The sequence below is a fragment of the Danio rerio genome, chromosome 1, assembly GCF_052040795.2.
Source record: "Danio rerio strain M-AB ecotype USA chromosome 1, GRCz13ab, whole genome shotgun sequence".
NCBI classification, from domain to species: Eukaryota; Metazoa; Chordata; class Actinopteri; order Cypriniformes; family Danionidae; genus Danio; species Danio rerio.
In genome coordinates this window covers 12553435-12572923 of record NC_141021.1, presented here as the reverse complement: position 1 = coordinate 12572923, position 19489 = coordinate 12553435, and the positions used below count along the sequence as shown (strand labels likewise).

At 34.9% G+C, this 19489-nt stretch overlaps 1 protein-coding gene across 18 annotated transcripts in view; it reads left to right on the top strand.

Moving 5' to 3' along the window:
- Positions 1–19489, top strand: part of sdk1b (sidekick cell adhesion molecule 1b) — a 456411-nt gene that overhangs the window by 292732 nt on the left and 144190 nt on the right. For all 18 annotated transcript variants that reach the window (NM_001443429.1, NM_001443430.1, NM_001443427.1 and 15 more), the window contains 5 exons: positions 3715–3798; positions 9490–9687; positions 13715–13831; positions 14433–14600; positions 17157–17259. In NM_001443429.1, the coding sequence (NP_001430358.1) occupies positions 3715–3798; positions 9490–9687; positions 13715–13831; positions 14433–14600; positions 17157–17259 (670 nt within the window). The remainder of the gene's footprint in view (positions 1–3714; positions 3799–9489; positions 9688–13714; positions 13832–14432; positions 14601–17156; positions 17260–19489) is intronic.

The window sequence follows — 19489 nt, the reverse complement described above, 5'->3', positions numbered from 1 at the left end:
TATATATATATATTCATTCATTCATTTTCTTTTCAGCTTAGTCCCTTTATTAAACTGGGGTCACCACAGTGGAATAAACCTCCAACTTATCCAGCACATGTTTTACGCAGCGGATGCCCTAAAGTGGATGTGCCTAATAGAACCGCTCTAAGGGGCCAATCGTGCCTGGTTCTGAAGCAAATGTCTAGGTGTAAAAAGCACCTTCAGTTATTGAGTCATCAAACTTCGCCTTTGTTTGTTGTGAACAACTGCCCTCTAGTGGTAAAAATGACATGATCTGCCTTTAAAATCCAATCTTTAGTGTGAAAACCAACTGTGTTATAAATATTAAAAAACTATTGTTTAACACTTGTAGTTAAATATTAGCTAACTCTCATGCTCCTTATAAACTTTTATCTACACGTTGAAAAATTTTTCTCCTAGCATTCCTTGTCACATCATTAATTATTGATCCCAGCATAATAAATCTCAGTTTCCAGTGTTTTAGAAGGTCATCGGGCTTAAACATCCCCAACCTCTTTGATCCCCAAACACAAATATTACTCTCTGCCCTGAGATCTGTTTCAGCAAAAGATGAGCTATGAATATTTATACCTCAACTCACACTCTTATTAGAAACAGCAACGAATATTCGTTCAATGAGCTTATCTGACAGGTGTGCGCCTTACATGATTGGGCGAAAGGGGGGGCATGCATATGCATGAGGCAGCCAATGGAGTGATGAATAAATTGGGGCTGTTGGAGGCTCAGAGAGACTTTTATAGAAAGATAAAGTGAACATGTCAGAGCAGCCAGCAGTGGAAAAGAGGTTGAGACGGAGGAGGTATTTATTGTTTCTGCCGTTGAATCCGATCCAGGCGCCAATCTGAATATGTATATCCTCATCTGCATAAACGTACAATGAGACTGAATAAGTGCTGATTTGGTGAGAAAGAGCGAAAAGGAGGAGAGCAAAGCAAGAATAAAAGATGGGTGCGAATTAGAAACAAAGTAACATTGTTATGCTGTTCGTTTTGTTGTTGTTGTTGTTATTTGTTTAACCCCCTCCTTTTTTTCGCAGTATTCTTTGGTAAGTGAAAAGCTGTTATCAGCATCACGCTTAGCAGGTTCTTTGTCTCTTTTCATTTGGAGTGAGTTAGACAAGGCGAGAAGAGGGAAAAAAGCATGGTGTGTGAGAAAAAGTAACAGGAGTCTTGCTCTTCCTGTCATGAAACTCGAAAATAAAAGTGGTATCGATGAAAGAGTTTTCTTTTGCCTATGTGCATAAAGTATATACACTTACCGGCCACTTTATTAGGTACACCTGTCCAACTGCTCTTTTACACAAATTTTTAATAGCCAATCACATGGCAGCAACTCAATACATTTAGGCACGTAGACATGGTTAAGAAGATCTGCTGCAGTTCAAACCGAGCATTAGAATGGGGGAAAAGGGTGATTAAAGTGACTTTGAAGTTCCCTGAAGTTCTCATAACAAAGACTTCACTGTACTCAAATGGCCTCTACAGTCATTAGATCTATGTGTTCTATTTGATCCCAATCTAATAGAACACCTTTGGGATGCAGTGGAATGGGAGATTCTCATCATGGATGTGCAGCCGACAAATCTGCAGCAACTGCGTGTTGCTATCATGTCAAAATGGACCAAAATCTCTCCGGTAGATTGTTGTATCTATGCCACGAAGGATTAAGGCAGTTCGGGGGGTCCAACCCGGTATTAGTAAGGTGTACCTAATAAATTGGCCAGTAAGTGTATATAACATTTGTTACTGTTATAATAAGCTAAGCATGGCACAAATTACTGCTACTTTTGGTCTGACTTCTTGCTTTTTTATGCTGTTTAGTAAAAGTTTACATCCATACATTTCAATCTTTCATCGTGACATCAAAAAGCACATCTTGAATGTCTCCCTGTTTTCCCTCGAGAACACAATCGTATTGATGTTAATTGGTGAAAAATATAAATCCAAGTACATAAAAAGCGGCACAGAACATCTAAGCGACCACCTAGTGATACCCTAGAAACTTCCCAACGCACCTTAGCAACCACCTTGGAAAGACTTAAATCAAATACAAAGAATATTCAAGCATTACTGTTTGTAGCTACAGTATGACTCGGCCCACACGGAATCAGCACGTGCAGAAATCCACAGATTTCCGCAGATTTTTATTCCATCATTGAGTGTATTTATTTACTTGTTTAAATGTGTGTAAATTGAAATTTATTCAGTTTTTTAATTAATTCCAGTAACATTACTGACTAATGTGAAAATGTTGATTTGATTTATTTACAATAGAGTTTGTAAAGTACTTCTTTCTGTCTTTTAGGAGATGTGTTACATATATTACATAAGAGACTTGCTTTGTTTACCAATGTTTTAGTGGATCTAATTGGATTTGTCTTGTAAACATTAAATAACTAGTTAAAAGGTATTATTTTTGTTTTGTGTATTACATTTTTAATTACGATATACTGCCAAAATATTCCACATAAATCCGCAGATTAACTATAAAATTTTGCGCAGAAATTGCTAAAAAAATTCACAGATTCTGTGTGGCCCTAGCAAAGACTTAGCAAATACCAAAAACATCTAATCAACCATCTAAAAACTACATGAAACATATATTATTCGACCACATGATGGTACATCTGATGTTTATGTAATGCGGAGGTTCTGATATACTGTACATACAGTTTTTTTTTTAAATGTAAAAAAAAAAAACACAAATTATTTGATACTTTTGTGGCAATTATATATTGTTTGTGCTGAAAAGATCATCACACACACATTGAATGCAAATCAGTTTTGATTTGATCAGTGCTATTTGATAAATAAAATGTATTTTGAGTTAAGATTGTAAAAACTGAATCATGATATACAAAAATGTTATTCAAGAGTTTAGCTGATGATTGATTATAAAGCTTGTTTGGCATGCTGTCCCGGAAGAGAGCCCTGAGCTCATAAAATCCTTGAGCCTGGGGCTCCCTCCCATTTGCAAGGCGAGTGAGGAGTTTGAGCTCAGATATATCTCGAGAATTCCCCTGCTGTAGTAGCTAATAAACAGATATTGATTGCTCTAAAGAGATAACTTCTTACTAGGAGCATGTCCATGGTGGTGATTTGGATTAGTCAATTAACTTATTTCATAGTAAAATTTCAAGTTATTCATAGTAAATACATATAAATAAATAAATTTAAATAAATACAAACAAAAAATAAATAAATAAATGAAAAATAAAGGGAATTCACAGTATGGATTTCTTAGAGCTAAAGTCTCAATGTTGCAACCAATGTTGCAATTTAAAACCATGGGAAAGAATATTTGAGGTTAGCCCGCTTGCTAGAACTTATAATACTAATAACCTCTGGGGACTCCCAAAAGTGCATGGGCCCTTACAATCGTCCTAACTTACCCCTCCACTTAGTGTCACCCCTGGTTGCAACCACAAATAGTATCAAGTTAACTTCCTAAATATACCCCATCAACCACCTAAAACACATGAGAAACCACCTAACAATACGCTAGCAACAATACAATAATCTACCCTAGCAACCACTCAAAGAAATAGCAACTAGCAGTACCCTAGCAACCACTCAGCTTTTACCAACATTCCAGTGATAGGACTTTCTCATTTTACCCCTTATTTTCTAAAGATATGTTTATATCTTATTTGCACTTACAAGTTTTTCACTTGTGTTTTTGTATGAACAGAGTCTCCACACTTCACATCAAAACCAAAGAGGTATATGATTGTGGAAGTTGAAAAAAATGTGGAACTTCAGTGTCATGCCAAAGGTAAGCCCCGCCCACAACCCCACCCCCTAGAATAGACACGCCACATGTGTAGCACCTCTGTGTTTGACCACTTAAGAGTCATATTATACATGTCCTACAAACTCTTATATTGTATTAACAATTTTCCTCCAGGAAACTATAATCCTCAAGGCCAAAGTTTATTTCACATAGCTCGTTTAAGTGAGCCTAATGCAAATTTTGCAATCTACACACATACTGTATGTGCACTGCCTGATTTAAATATGCAATGTTGGGATTCAACTTGTTTACATAATTTTGTTTAAGGGTTCACTTTTTGGAAATAGGATTATCTTATAACTTTTTAAAGCCATTCATCTGATCTCAGAGTCTGATGGAAGCAGTTTTAGCTTAGCTTAGCATAGATCATTGAATCAGATTAGACCATTAGCATCTCATTCAAAATTCAATAAAAAGTTTCAATATTTTTCCTAGTTAAAGCTTGACTATTTTGTAGTTACGTTGTGTACAATTAAAAGTTAAATATGGTTATATTGTTGATATGGCTATGAATACTTTCAGTCGGGCGTAATAATCAAGGAACTTTGCTGCTGTACCATGGTTGCTGTAGGCGCAATAATATTCAAGATGGGTCAGGCTTTAAATAGGAAAAAGATGTAAATTTTTGTCTTTCTCCCTTTTTTTTCTTTTTTTTTTTTTGTGCGACATGCTTATTGTCTAATACGATTCAACGATATATGCTAATCTAAGCTATGCTAAAATTGCTCTTGCCAGATCTGGACATTAGCAAAATGGTTTTAAAATAGTAAAACTGAACTTTCTAACTGTTATTTATATTTCATTAACATTCTTTTAGGCCACAATAATCAAGAAAAAATCTGATATTGTAAGCAAATATACCTTTTAGAAACATAATGTATCTGACAATTGCATCTTTAAAGGTGCAATATCCAAGTTTGACACCCAGTGGTTGAACTAGGTATTACATTCCTGGTTGAAAACACATGGAAGTCAAAGTTGCCAGATTGAGAACAAACAGGAGTGAGTATGATGATCGTGCATTAAGGCTGATTTAAATAGTGTTTATGTGAGCAACGGCATGCTATAGAGGGATATATTTTCTATAATAAAAGGAGTTTTCGTTCTAAACAACCTCTCGAATTGCTATATTAGAATCGGCCTCTATTTCTTGCAACTGACTATGATCACCTCAGGTACACCTCATGTGCTTTATTTAATGTTAAATGCTAATAATGTGAGTTTGAATGCCATTTCACATGACATTTATTGCCATACCACTAAAAGCAGCAGCATATAGTTCACCTCAGATCCTAAAAATAAAATAAATCTTTTAAAATTGAACTTTAGAACTGTGAATCAAAACCAACACATATCAGTGATTCAGCACGTACTGTACACTTAATCATGTTAAATGTTAAATAATTCTTAATATGTATTCATTAGATTATAAACCTTATCATTTTGTGAGTGAGTGCATATTCTGTGCTTCTGAATGGCTGTATTTAAAGTTCTGTCATGTTTCATCTGCTGCAAACAGCCTCACTACTTTTCACTGCAATTCTCGTCACGTAGCGTGTAGTTAGGACACGGTGTGACAGTGGTACCTTCTCAACTCATGTTTACGTTTGTAATATTTCTATTATTTGTTAATTAATAACCTCACATGAAACTCTGAATTTGCATCTCATTTCCGAGTCTGCTACTGTCCACCAGAGTTCGCATTTCGGTCTCGAGCACATGCTTTGAGAGCCTTTCTGAAAGACTGAATGAATTTTTCCAACCAGTTTTCCAACAAGGCAACCCGGGATGCTGAAATATAATTTGCTGTGGCAGTGGGTTGGTTAAAAAAAAAAAAAAAAACGAAGACAGATGTTCTGGCACGTGACGCACAGTTTCAAAGCAGAACATCTAACTTTAGCATTGTAAACAAGAATGTTCACTAAGCATTCTTAAATATCTGCAAACATATAATGGTATTTTTATGCATTAGAAGAGTCAAAAATTTACATACAGCACCTTTCAGAAGTGTAATGTTAGCATGCTCATATTTAGCGTGTCCCAGTTTGCTTTTAAGTCGCTATTTGCTACAAGATGTCTTTGAGTTTTTGTGCTGAGTCGACAGCAAGACTTGCCATCATCAAAGCCGTTTGTCGCCTCACAAACTTGACCTTTCCGCCAAGCACCACATCAACCTCTGCTCATTTTCTCAACGTGGCCTTATTTGAATTCAACTTTATTTAATCGACTAAATGAGTGATCTGGAATAAGAGGTCAAGTACATTAGAAAAGGCGAACGAGGCGCTAATGGCATTAGCCGCTAATTGGTGTCACTTTTCATACTACGTTAGGATCTAGTTAAAAGACATTAGGTATATCATTGGCTCACAGGGCAACGGAGGAGTTGAAAATCCTTTTAACAAGCTGCGCAAATCTGACCTACATTTCAGCAACAAAGTGCCAAGTGTCTAAAAGTTACACTTTTCATGGCTTCTAACAAGAGAAATTCGTAAAGAGAGACCTCAAACGCTTCTTTCTTCTCCCCTTCTTTCTTTCGTAATATTTTTCCTCCTTTATTGAACAGAAATCTGGACAGTTTCTCCTTCGCCAAACTTTTTTGAAAGTACTGAGACTTTTCCTTTTCATGTGGCAGAGATTGTACCTCTTGCAATTTACACTTGCCGTGAATCTCGACTCGTTCCTTTTGCACTCTCGCAAGGGTGTGAAGCTGAGTTTGCGTGCACTTTGTCATAAACTGTCAGAAATTTAATTACAGCGAGCTTGTTTTTGACAGGCTTATTTTAACATCCTTGTCTTGCATCCCTGTGGGTGTGACACGACTCTCAACGCAGAGACTCCTCTGCTATATTTGACCTTTTAAATTGTCGAGCTGTAGGATTTATCCATGATATACTCTTTCATTTGCATGCCATGATGAGCGGATCATGAGTTGCTTTAGACCAACTTAATTTACAATTATTGCTAATACGCATAATTGGCGTTTTATTCATTTCTGCACTCTCTTCTTGATTTCTCACTCGCGCTTTTTTCTTGATCTCCCTCTCTCGTGCTCTCTTTTTTTTTAGCGGTGAAGCATGTCAAAATTTTATTGGAAGTTTAATCAATCAAAGCCAATTTATTAGATTAAATTTTCATTAATTAAAGCAAAGTGTGCCCTGATGAAGGTTTATTGATGAAAACGTTAACTTTGTGATAAATCAAGCTCTCCGTGTGGGTGTGTGGCTGCTTTGGTAATAATTTTCTCTTCTACCAAATGTCATGTGGCATTCGTGTAAATCTGCACTGTAAGAATTTGGGCTAGCTGCTTATATTCCGAGATGGATTTATGCATACGCATTCCAGGAATGTGCCTATGCTTGCATGTTCAGATTGGACTTGATTACAATGCTAAACTATACCCTGGATGTGTTTGTATATTATATTAATATATTATATTATATAAAATTATATTATATTATATTATATTATATTATATTATATTATATTATATTATATTATATTATATTATATTATAATATATTATATAAAATTATATTATATTATATTATATTATATTATATTATATTATATTATATTATATTATATTATATTATGTTATGTTATGTTATGTTATGTTGTTATGTTATGTTATATTATATTATATTGTATTATATTATATTATATTATATTATATTATATTATATTATATTATATTATATTATATTATATTATATTATATACATTTAATCAAAACTACAACATATTAAATTAATCAAAAGTGACTGAAAAATATGTTACAAGATTTCAGTTACAGTACAAATCGATGATGTTCATTGAAATGTTTAAAAAAAGTAAAAAAAAAAAGTTTTTTAAATATATACAAACCAACAAAAACTTTATAATCTACATATTATTATCAAATATCTTTAGCATAATAATAATGACTATTAATAATGATATTACTACTAATAATGACTATTAATACTATTAATGACTGTCCAAAGTGACTTACAATTGATATAAGTGTGTTAGATGAAGAAACAAGATTATCAACAATGATCCTCACTGTAAAACCCAACAGTTAACTTTATCAAATGAAATGAGTGTAGTTAGCTCAAAATTGACTGAAAGTTCATTCTACTCACTTGAAAAGAGTTTTGAACTCAGTGTAGAAGGTAATGAGTTGATTAAATACCTCAGTACTTCATCCTAAATGGAGTAAGTTCACAGTAATATAGATTAGTTTTTTGAACTCAAAAGGTTGAAAATCAGTTTTCTCAAATGGTTGGAGTTGCCTTAACTTATTGGGTTTTGCAGTACTCAATTAGTTTGAGTTTTCTTCATTTTTGGGGGGGTTTACTCTGCTCTAATTGCTTCGTTTACTAAAATGGAGTAAGTTCACAGTACTCATTAGGATTCGTTTTTGAACTTAAATGGTTTGTTGCAATTGGTTTTCTCAAATGGTTTGAGTTACCTTAACTTTTTGGGTTTTACAGTGTAAGTAAATGGATTTAACATGCTGAGGTGCATTTCATAAACAATAACATAACTCGCGGCTGAACTATCATAGTATGATGCATCATTTGAAAAAAAGAACGATGTAGTGATGAGTGTATCCCAAAACCGTAGTTTCTTTGTTGCAGATCCATCGTTTAAACCACTTTAGTTATAGCGTAAAACGACCATAATAACGCTCTTAACGAAGTGGATTAACAACTTTAATACAGTACAGATACATTTATTAATAAATAATCTACTGTTAAAAAAAAACATTAACATGTGCTATATATTTTTATTTACACAAGCTTTGGAGACGAAACGTAAATTCTGCTGTTAAATAATAGGTCGCCACGACTGTGTTCAAAAAGGCATAAATGTTTTCAAAGTGTACTGCAAAGGGAACACAATTGCCAATATGAAGATTGCTAAAACTCAACTGTAAAAAATACCTTAAAAGCAAATTACACCTAATAGAGATGACTTTAAGGTTTTTTTTTATCAATCCAAGTATGAATGTTGGAATGTTCGAAAGGTTTGAAGCAATAGGGGGGACAACTTAGAATAGAACACAACCAGAAACTATGCTCTAACTACAGCTCCAGAGGTATAGTTGCAAACATCCAAGTTTGCAACGCAGTTTGCGAATGTTTGTTGCAATGATGGTTTTGGGAAACGCTAAATCAACAAACTTTGTTTGTAACAACGACCTTACGACCTTAGTTGGCTAAGGATGGTTTTTTGGAAATGTACCCCTGATTGTTGGTCCCCAGTTATATTTTAAAACTACAGTTTTTTTTTATTAAAACTCATTTTGTAATTTATTTTTCTAACTAAATAATGTAGCTGAAATCCTTTTTCTGAAACATTTGTTCTGACACTTTTGATCAATTTATTTAATATGTCTTTGGTGAATAAACTAATCATGTTTTGTTTTACATGTCCTAGTAATGGATTATCCACAAAAGTTTTAAGCAGCACAACTGTTTTAAACATTGATAATAATAATGCATAATTTTCAGCATATTAGAATGATTTTCATAGTATCATGTGATATTTAAACTTGGAGAAATTATGCTGAAAATGACAGCTTTGCCATCACAGGATAAATACATTAAATATACAGTAATAGTGTATGTTTATTTAAGATCTATGATAGCTGCTGAATAACCTTGTCATGCCTAATGTATTATTCAGGGGTTCCCACACCGAAGCTGGAGTGGTTCAAAGATGCCATCCCGCTCTCCACACTCAACAACTCTCGATACAAGCTCACCACCTCCTCAATGGTTCTTCAAGTGCGGAGAATCCAACCAGACGATGCCGGAATATTCCAATGCTTTGCTGAAAACACAGCAGGAGAAATCCAAGCACACACCAACCTGGTCATCACAAGTAAGATCAGAAATATTTCACCCAAAAAAATCAGGCATCATTCACTCACAATCCTTCATGACTGACTCACTTTTTTGACAGTTTTTGTTGCCAGTCACCACCAGCATTTTGGATGATTTTCACCCAAATATGATGTCATGATACAATGTGCCACAATATTTTGTACTTATTTTAGCATATTACATGTAGAAGATAAAATACCATTAAATTTATAATCGGTTGTTATCGTAGCCCAACAGGCTGTTGTATAAAGCCTGTTTCACACCGCAAGTGTGAGCAGAGCATGAGCAGTGCATTTTTTTTTTCGGTGTCCATGTTAACAGATTAGAGCCTTCATACTGCACCCAGAAGGAGCGCGTCAGTGCGAGGCGTGAGCGTCGCTGAAACAGCAGTGCCATAATAGTTATGGCGCTGGGTCTAATTTTGCTGCGCTGCTCACGCTCAATTAAAATGCCAGTGCTTTGATAATGACCAAAAACATTAAATGACAGTAAAACGGAGCAATTTTACCTAATAACTCCATCGATAATATCCATTTTTATTATATGTTCAATCAAATGAACTTAAATGATTTATAAACGGCAACATATATTTAATTGTGCCTGAACTACAAAACCAAATTTAATACAATTTAAGTATTTGTTTTGCTTAAGTTGCACACTAGTTTGATCATGTATAAATACCATTATAACTATATTGTATAAATATTATTATAACTATAGGCCTACATCATCCTGACAATCATAAGCAAAATGACATGATATCACAGGCAATTGTCTTCTGACCGAGTGCACCTGAAAAGACATGAATCACACTCCTCAGAGCGTAAGAACCATACAGTTCTTTAGGATCTATATAATTTGTAAAAATAAAGGCTTGCAGGTTAAGGAAACAGCATAGGAAGAAGTTGCCGCGGGCCTTGGTACAGATGAAAAGTGAAAAAAAGGTGTATTTATAGATAGATGGGTAACTAGATAGAATAGACAGAGATAGATTGATCTGTGCAGCAGCTGCCGATGAGCTGCACGCTGTCTATGTGTGTGGATGAGAGTGTATGGGTGTTTCCCAGTGATGGGTTGCAGCTGGAAGGGCATCCATTGCATAAAACATATGCTGGATAAGTTGGCGGTTTATTCCGCTGTGACTACCCCAGATTAATAAAGGGACTAAACCAAAAAGAAAATAAATGAATGAATAATAATAATTAAATTATACACTTAAACAATATTATTTAATTAATTAAATTGAATTATATTAATAATAATATAATAAAAAAACTGCCTCTGTTTAAAAACAAACAAACAAAAAACATTTTATATCTTTAATTGTTTTATTGTTTTGAATATATCACATATTTGCATCATGCATGCAAATAGTTTCATTAAAAATACATTTTTTGGCATGATTTTTAATACGTATACAATTGTGCGTCAAATTATTTAGTGATTCATTAGTAATTTTCTTTCAAAGTGTGCATTTTAGGATATTGTAGAAAATCTGGAGATTGCGAAATGGCCGATGTTTGTTATTGAATGTCAATGATGTGTTGAAGGCTAATAACATTTATTAGCTAATTTTATATGTCTTAACGTACCTTTCATAACATTTCAATGATTGTTTAATAAATGTTGAAGTGCTAAATGTGGCAGTTGTGTTAGATGATATGCTAATTTAAGAAATTTTTAAATGCTAATGCTGTCTACAGTCAACATAATGCAACATCCTGGATGTTAAAACCAATGGCTCGTTTAGCTTCTTAGCATAGCATAGTAGCAGACAGTACTTAATAAACTCATTCATGCTAGTTTTGTTTCTGTTTTAAATTCATTTTTGTGCTTTGATTCTACAAAGTATCTTACTTTTATGTTTGTGAAATGAGCTATTAGTTTGGATAGACAAGAGGGTGAGTAAACGATGGCAGGATTTTCATTTTTGGTTGAGCTATTGCTTCAAGCTAATGGAAGGATGGTGCATAAATACAGCCATGGATGTTTTAAAAGTCAGTGATCTCGCTCTCTTCTCTTCTCGCTTGTGAATTGATCAGGGAGTTCAGAGACCCCTCATTGATCTGTGTAATTAATCAGTGTCTACTGAGAGATCAACCTTTAACACACACATACACACGCGCGCACACACTCAGCACTTAATCAACACCTCCAGCTCTCTCTCTCTCTTTCTCTCGCTTAGTCATCCTCATCTCTCTTCTGCTCTCCAGCTTCATTTCAGTTCACACCATTTTTTATTGAAGTTTGTGAGTTTTAAAGTTAGGCACATTCGTCATGTTTATGTAATTAATTAACAAGTGAATAGCTTAATAAATTGATGCTATAAGAGTGGTGAATAAATTGATGCTACAAGAGTTTATGGCAGTGGTTAATTCAGGCTAAAGTCTCTTGTAAAATGTAGGGATTTCATTGGATTAGATTTCAAAATATCTTACCAAATATCTACTAAAAAGGGATCAGAGCTGTTTTAAATATAGAGTAAAAATAACATATTTGTCAAATATAAGAATCATTTTGAATAGCTGTTCTACATTGAAATGTTTTTCAAACTGTAATTAATTTCTGTAATTCTTTAGAAATAATTAAATGTAAAATTAAAGAAATTACAGATCAAAAACATTATATATTAATTTATTCATTTTCTTTTCGGCTTAGTTCCTTTATTAATCCGGGGTCGCCGACATCTTTATCCAGCATTTTTTTTTTTATGCAGCGGATGCCCTTCCAGCCGCATCCCATCTCTGAGAAACACTACGGACAATTTAGCCTACCCAGTTTACCTGTACTGCATGTCTTTGGACTGTGGGGGAAACCGGAGCACCCGGAGGAAACCCACGCAAATGCAGGGAAAACATGCAAACTTCACACAGAAACGCCAACCGACCCATCTGAGGCTCGACCCAACGAACTTCTTGCTGTGAGCAAGAACACATTTCACCACATTTACTATTGAGAAATATATTTTGTAGAAATTTTGACACTCTTTCTTTCAGTAAAAGTTATTATTTCGCCATTTACAGTTTGTTCCAACTGCTTACACATAAAATCTTTTCTTGTCACACAGTTTTTGAAACATCTCACTCAAAATGCAAAACTGCACCTCAAATCTCCAAAACCATAAAATATTTTCTAGCCTTGAACTCAATTTTCAATTGTATAAAAGACTTTTCTCAAAACACCACACACAACTCTATCTAAAACACAAAAATCTAACAAGAAGCTTCTTGCTTTCCTTTTCCAAACACAACCAATCAAAACTTACTCACAATGTCACACACACACACTCCTCAAATGTGCACACACTCATTTCTTAACTGATCACTAAGCAGTCACTGCTTTAATCTAGTATAGGCCAAAGATGATGGGACACTGGGCTGTTCTGGTCAAAAAAACAAAATGGTTTTCCACCAACCGACAAGTTTTGTACCCCATTTTCTCCTTTTCTAAATCCTAAATTCCTCAAAAAAACAGTGTATAATGACCAACCCTATGCCCACATGACGCTTCTGCAGGTAAATGATGCGTCTCGCCCCCGAAGACTTCCCTTCACACACAATTGTGTTCTTCACTGTATTGAGTTTTAATTGATGCATGTCACAAAGCACTTGCAATTTGTTGGAAGGAACGAGAAACTGCTACAAATGACTAATTGTTTTGAGAAATGCATTAACTGTTGTGCAAATGTAAATAGTGTTGTGAGAAAAGCACCAAAGCCACTGAGAAAAGCTGTAAATCCAAATAAGTGGGGCTAATCGTTTGGTGTAATGTGTACCAAGCTAAAAGCTTCATACTGAATGGTTGAATAATACGTGTATGACATTTTAGCATGATGATCCATTTTACATTATCAAATGGCATATTTTTTCACATTGATGGAATACTTGAAATACTGTATCAGTTTTTTTTTTGTTTGTTTTTTTGTCATTTTAAACCTGAACTGTTTTATTTTAAGTGTCTGTCACTTAGTATTTTCTATGTAATTTTTTTTTCTTTTTCAATTATATGTCTTGTTTTGATGTTAGGCATGTCACCATTGTTTACCACGCCCCCTTCTGACATCACGGTGACTGACGGTACATCAGCTGTGTTCACCTGTGATACATCCGGTGCCCCCAAACCTGCCATCGTCTGGAGGAAAGGTTCGTAACATTACTTTCTCCCTTGTTTGCACGTCATTTAGAGTTAAAGCCCTCCTGTGAATTTTTTATTTATTTATCTTTTTCAAAATGTTGTTTAACAGAGTAAGGAATTTTTCACAGTATTTCCTAAAATATATTTTCTTCTGGAGTAAGTCTTATTTGTTTTATTTGGCTAAAATAAAAGCAGTTTTTATTTTTTTTTAAACCATTTTAAGGTCAATATTATTAGTCTACTTAAGCACTGTTTATTTCTATAGTCTACAGAACAAACCACTGTTATACAATGACTTGCCTAACTACCTTAACGTTAACCTAAATAACCTAGTTAAGCCTTTAAATATCACTTTAATCTGAATAGTAGTATCTTAAAAATTTATCTAGTTAAATATTATGTACTGTCATCATGACAAAGATAAAATAAATCAGGTATTAGAAATTAGTTATTAAAACGGCATGTTTTTAAAAAAAAAAATCTTCTTTCTGTTAAACAGAAATCGAGGGGAAAAATATGCAGGGGGGCTAATACTTCTGACTTCAACTGTACATGCTTACATGTCAAACATCAGTGCAGTTTTGTGACTAAACTCTATAAATGTTGCAGGATCTCAAGTGTTAGCGAGCGGATCGGTGCAGACGCCTCGTTTCACTCTGCTGGAGTCCGGAGGCTTACAGATACTACCCATAATGCCAAGCGACGCAGGGAATTACACATGCCTGGCATCGAACACTGAGGGACTGGTCAACGCCACCGTGGCCCTGACAGTTTTAAGTACGAAAGTGCAATATTATGAAAAATATGTTGTCGTTAATTACTTGAAAGTACAAACAAATTTAGAGTACTTAAAATTCAGAGGACTCAGGATTGCAGACAATTTATGAACATGCCTTTTATCAGCAGTCATTGTTTGGCTTAATTGCCACATTCATTAGCTGGCCTGATTGTAAAGGCATAGCAGAGCAGGGTATTTGTGAAATGGTAAGTCTTTTGCAGTAATTTCGCACAGGGAAAAGTGTCATCTTGAAATCCCAAGGCCTCAGTTTATCTTGCTCTGCATGCTTAATGATGCTGATGTTGGTTTACGCTGCGTGGAGGAACATAGTTGACAACCGGCCTAAATAATGGTGTTATTGGATCAGGCACTTAAAAAGGAAAAGCAAGACGTCTCTCTGATTAAACCTGGAGAATACTGTCAAGCCTGAAATTAGTAATACCCCTGGCAAACTCTGACTTAAAAGTGTTTGAACAGTGTAAATAAAAGCTGAGAAATATTTTTCCTTTCCATAATGATGCCTCTTGTACATCATCTTATTATCTTTTGGGAGAAGCCTGAGTCATTTCCTGTCAAAAAAACTACTTGCTTGTTAATTAAAAGTAACTTTAATTTAGATTTTGCCACAGATATGAATGATTTTGGGCATGACTGCATATTATATGCAAACAATACATTTAAAATACACATACTTCTGATGTATAGTTCACAACTATGAAAAAAGACAACACTAGACAATTGGATTGTTCAATCTCTGGATTGTTTAGGCATGAGTTTAGTAAAACGGTAATATCCCCAAAATGCTCTATTTACATGGAGCATTAGTCATTTACTTTGAATGCAGTGACGTCAAACGTTACTAAATTGAATTGTGGGATCAATGAGTCGCGTTAGGTTTATTGCTCATGGCAGAGGATGAAAAACTTGTAACTTTTCAAAAGCTAACTCAGGTGTCAGCCAATCAGATTGCTTTATGCAAATATGCTGATGCTAGCCAATCACATTTGTGCAACACCTGAGAAGAGTGGTTTATCAAAATGGAGGAAAGCTTATTGCCAACTTATTGCCGTGGTTGGTTGTTAATTACCCGCTGCTTTATAATCAATCTTTATTACTTACAGAACTCGTATAACAATATCATAACTGAATATAATGTATTGTCAGTATGAAAATCACGATAACACAAAGCATACCTCTACACACAGTTAGAGTACTTTGCAAAAGTCCTAAGTACTATTACCAGCTTATACTTATCAATCAGTCTCTTTATTAAAAACAAACAGAAAATATAGGAAATATGTACAAAAATCAACAACACAACATCTTAATGTGGCTTTCCTTGGCACCAAGCATAGCTTGAACGGTTCTAAATGTCCTGCCATTGTGTAATATCAGGCTTCTTTTAGCACTTTCCAGAGTTCTTAAGGTTTAGGGTGTCCAGGTGATCTTACAGTGCCTCTATAACATTCAGGTCTGGACACTGTGAAGGCCACTTCATGACTATTTGTGTTTCATCAGCTGTTTTCTTTCTCCAAATAGGATTTCACTGCAATTAGCAGATCTTTATCCTGCTGGAAATGGAAACTATTACCACTGAAGTCCTTTGCGTCTGTGGCACAATGAATTAAAATCTATTTGTACTGTTCAGCATTCACAATTCCATCAATTCAGAGAATATTGCTAACAAGTCCTATCCTAACAAACCATACATGGACTGAAAGATATACAGTACTTTACATATATTCTTACACACATACACAAATACAAGTTGACTGCTGTTTGAAGTGGATCAAAAAAAGTTTATCGAAATTGTCCTAAGACAAGAATGGGTGTTGTTTAATAGTTTTAGGACAACTCTGATTAAAGGTTTTGATAAACTTTAGTGCTGACTGCTGTATTTACTGAACAAAAGTCAACTTTAACTTTTCAGCTGACTTCAACTGAAAATGAAAGCCAAAAGCTACACATTGTGCATCAGTATGTTGTATTCGGAGTTGTTTTGTCGTAACAATAGCACCAGCATCAGGAGCAGTGGCTCACTGAGTGTTACTTTGAGCACCTAAATTAATGAAGACCCCCATTGGCCAGAATATATGGATGTTTTTAAATGAGGTTTAAGTTACTTTTTTCTATTTATTTCTGTAATAGACTTCATTAACATTATATTAAGCCAAGCAAGTCTTTTAAGCTTGTGAATACACGGAATTGTAGCAATCTATTTTCCATTGTTTAGACAAAAAAAAAACAGTCCCATTGTCTTTGCATAATACACTGGCTGAAAGCATTGTAATGTTGAAAATATTACATGCATTAGCTTTAATCAAGTCGATTGGACCCAGTGGGTTGTTTTTGCGAAAGAGAGAATTTGTTCATTTGCTACAGCCCTGCTATATGTTCATTGAGACGCAGCATGAATATTCAAACGTTCATGCTTTGTAAATTCCATTCTGTTTTCCTAATGAAGCTGTCAGTGGGAATTACCAAATAGGGTTAAAAGGACTGTGAATAATGATTAAGCTGTGGTTTTGTCCTAAACTACATTTGTTATTAATCAGGTCGAACTTTCATCTCCACACCCCCTGAGGATCAGCGTGTCATCAAGGGAACCACCGCTGTACTGCACTGTGCAGCAACCCACGATCCCAGAGTCACTGTCAGGTCAGAGCTCCAATTCTCATGCATGTTGGGAATCACAGGTTTTCACTTTAAGGTAAAAAACAGCCACTGGGGAGATATCTTTTCAAATGCTGCACTTTTTTACTTTTTTACTCAAAGTTTAAGGGACTAATATATACCTTTTGGGATGAAAAATGTGTTCCTGCCTTCAATTTTTTACGTTGAGTCAAATTAATTTTGCAAGTTGTTTAAACTTATATACACTACCTGACAAAAGTCTTGTCGCCTATCCAAGTTTTAGGATCAACAAATAATAACTTGACTTCTAGTTGATTATTTGGTATCAGAAGTGGCTTATATTGAAAGGCAAAGGTCTCTAGATTACACTTATTTTACCAAAATAAAATATGACCATGCCTTGATTTTTAATTATTTAATTAGGACAGTAAAGTCTGATTTTACTTAGAAAAATCTTGTCACTTAACAGAAATAATGTACAGTGTAGTATATAAAGTCATGGTGCAGTGGAAAAAGAATTGGTATTGTTATTGCTCCCATCATCTTGAAACTGCATTATATTAATAAAGTCAACTGGAATGGCTAGCATTCTTGCAGGACTCCCAGAGTTCATCAAGATTCTTTGGATTCATCTTTAATACCCCCTCCTTCATCTTACCTGAGACATGCTCAATAATGTTCAAACCTGGTGACTGGGATGACCAATCCTGGAGCACCTTTATCTTCTTTGCTTTCAGGAACTTTGATGTAGAGGCTAAATGAGAAGAAGCGCTATCCTCCTTTGCCCTCGCCTGTAGTTTGTAATGTAATGGGCAGCACAAATTTCTTGAGACCTCTCTTGAGGCTGTTGATGTTGACTTTTGTCAGGTAGTGTAGACTAAAATGACTTAAGACATCATCAAATTTGTGCAACTTTAAAAAATGTAATTGAACCTTATTAATTTATTAAAATAAGGTAAAATACTGTAAAAACACATGTTGTCATGACTTATGAATCAGTATTTTTTTTTACAGTGATCTAATTTGCACCTATTAGCTATTTGGTTCTCCCCAGTGACAGTTTTTGTACAACTGTAATTCATTAAAGAATATATCAGAGATCTGACAACAGAAAATTTCTCATTGAGATTTATTTATTTTTATCGGGCGAGGCAGTGGCGCAGTAGGTAGTGCTGTTGCCTCACAGAAAGAAGGTCGCTGGTTCGAACCTCGGCTCTGTTGGTGTTTCTGTGTGTAGTTTGCATGTTCTCCCTGCCTTAGCGTGGGTCTCCTCCGGGTGCTCTGGTTTCTCCCACAGTCCAAAGACATGTGGTACATGTGAATTGGGTAGGCTAAATTGTCAGTAGTATATGAGTGTGTGTGTGAATGTGTGTGTATGTTTCCCAGAGATGGGTTGCGGCTGGAAGGGCATCCGCTGCGTAAAAAACTTGCTGGATAAGTTGGCGGTTCATTCCGCTGTGGCGACCCCAGATTAATAAAGGGACTTAGCTGACAAGAAAATAAATAAATGAATGAGATTTATTTGTGAAGGATTAGTTATGTCGTTTTACTTGAGTCCGGCACACATTATGTAACTTTGAATGGTTAAAGCTAAAATGTAGATGGCTTGATGCAGTGCAAGAGATACAGAGCTTTAAGATGCAAAATTAACTTTAACAGTCAGTTACGTTCTGTGGGATTAAGATACTTTAATGCTATCACGTACAACAAATCCACTTTACAGGTAAAGTTAAAATCAATTGCTTAATAAAACACTCTTGACACATTAAAATGGGAAACCTGTACAAATTCTACAGATTGTGAAAAGTAATTGCATGTCGTTTAATAAGCTGTTTTATCTATTGGAATTTTTCGGTAAATAAACAAGGTTTATAACTGGATATTAATTAGTTGATGTGATTGTGCTTCTGGACGGCATGGTGGCTCAGTGGCGCTATATCTGGCAACACAGTTCAGCTAGCATAGTTGGTTGCCAGAAAACATTGTTTTGGATAGTGGTTAAAGTGGTTAGTTCAACCAAAAATGAAAATTCTGTCATCCTTTACTTACCCTTGACTTATTCTGAACCAATTTAAGATTTATGTTTTGTTGAGTTTAATACTTGATATTAATTACTTAATATTATTATGCTTCTGGATGGCATGGTTAGCACTGTCGTCTCATAGCAAGAAGGTCACTGGTTCACCTACTGCATAGGTGGTTCATTTCTCGGTGGCGACCTCTGAAATAGAATGAATATTATGCTTCTTTCTTG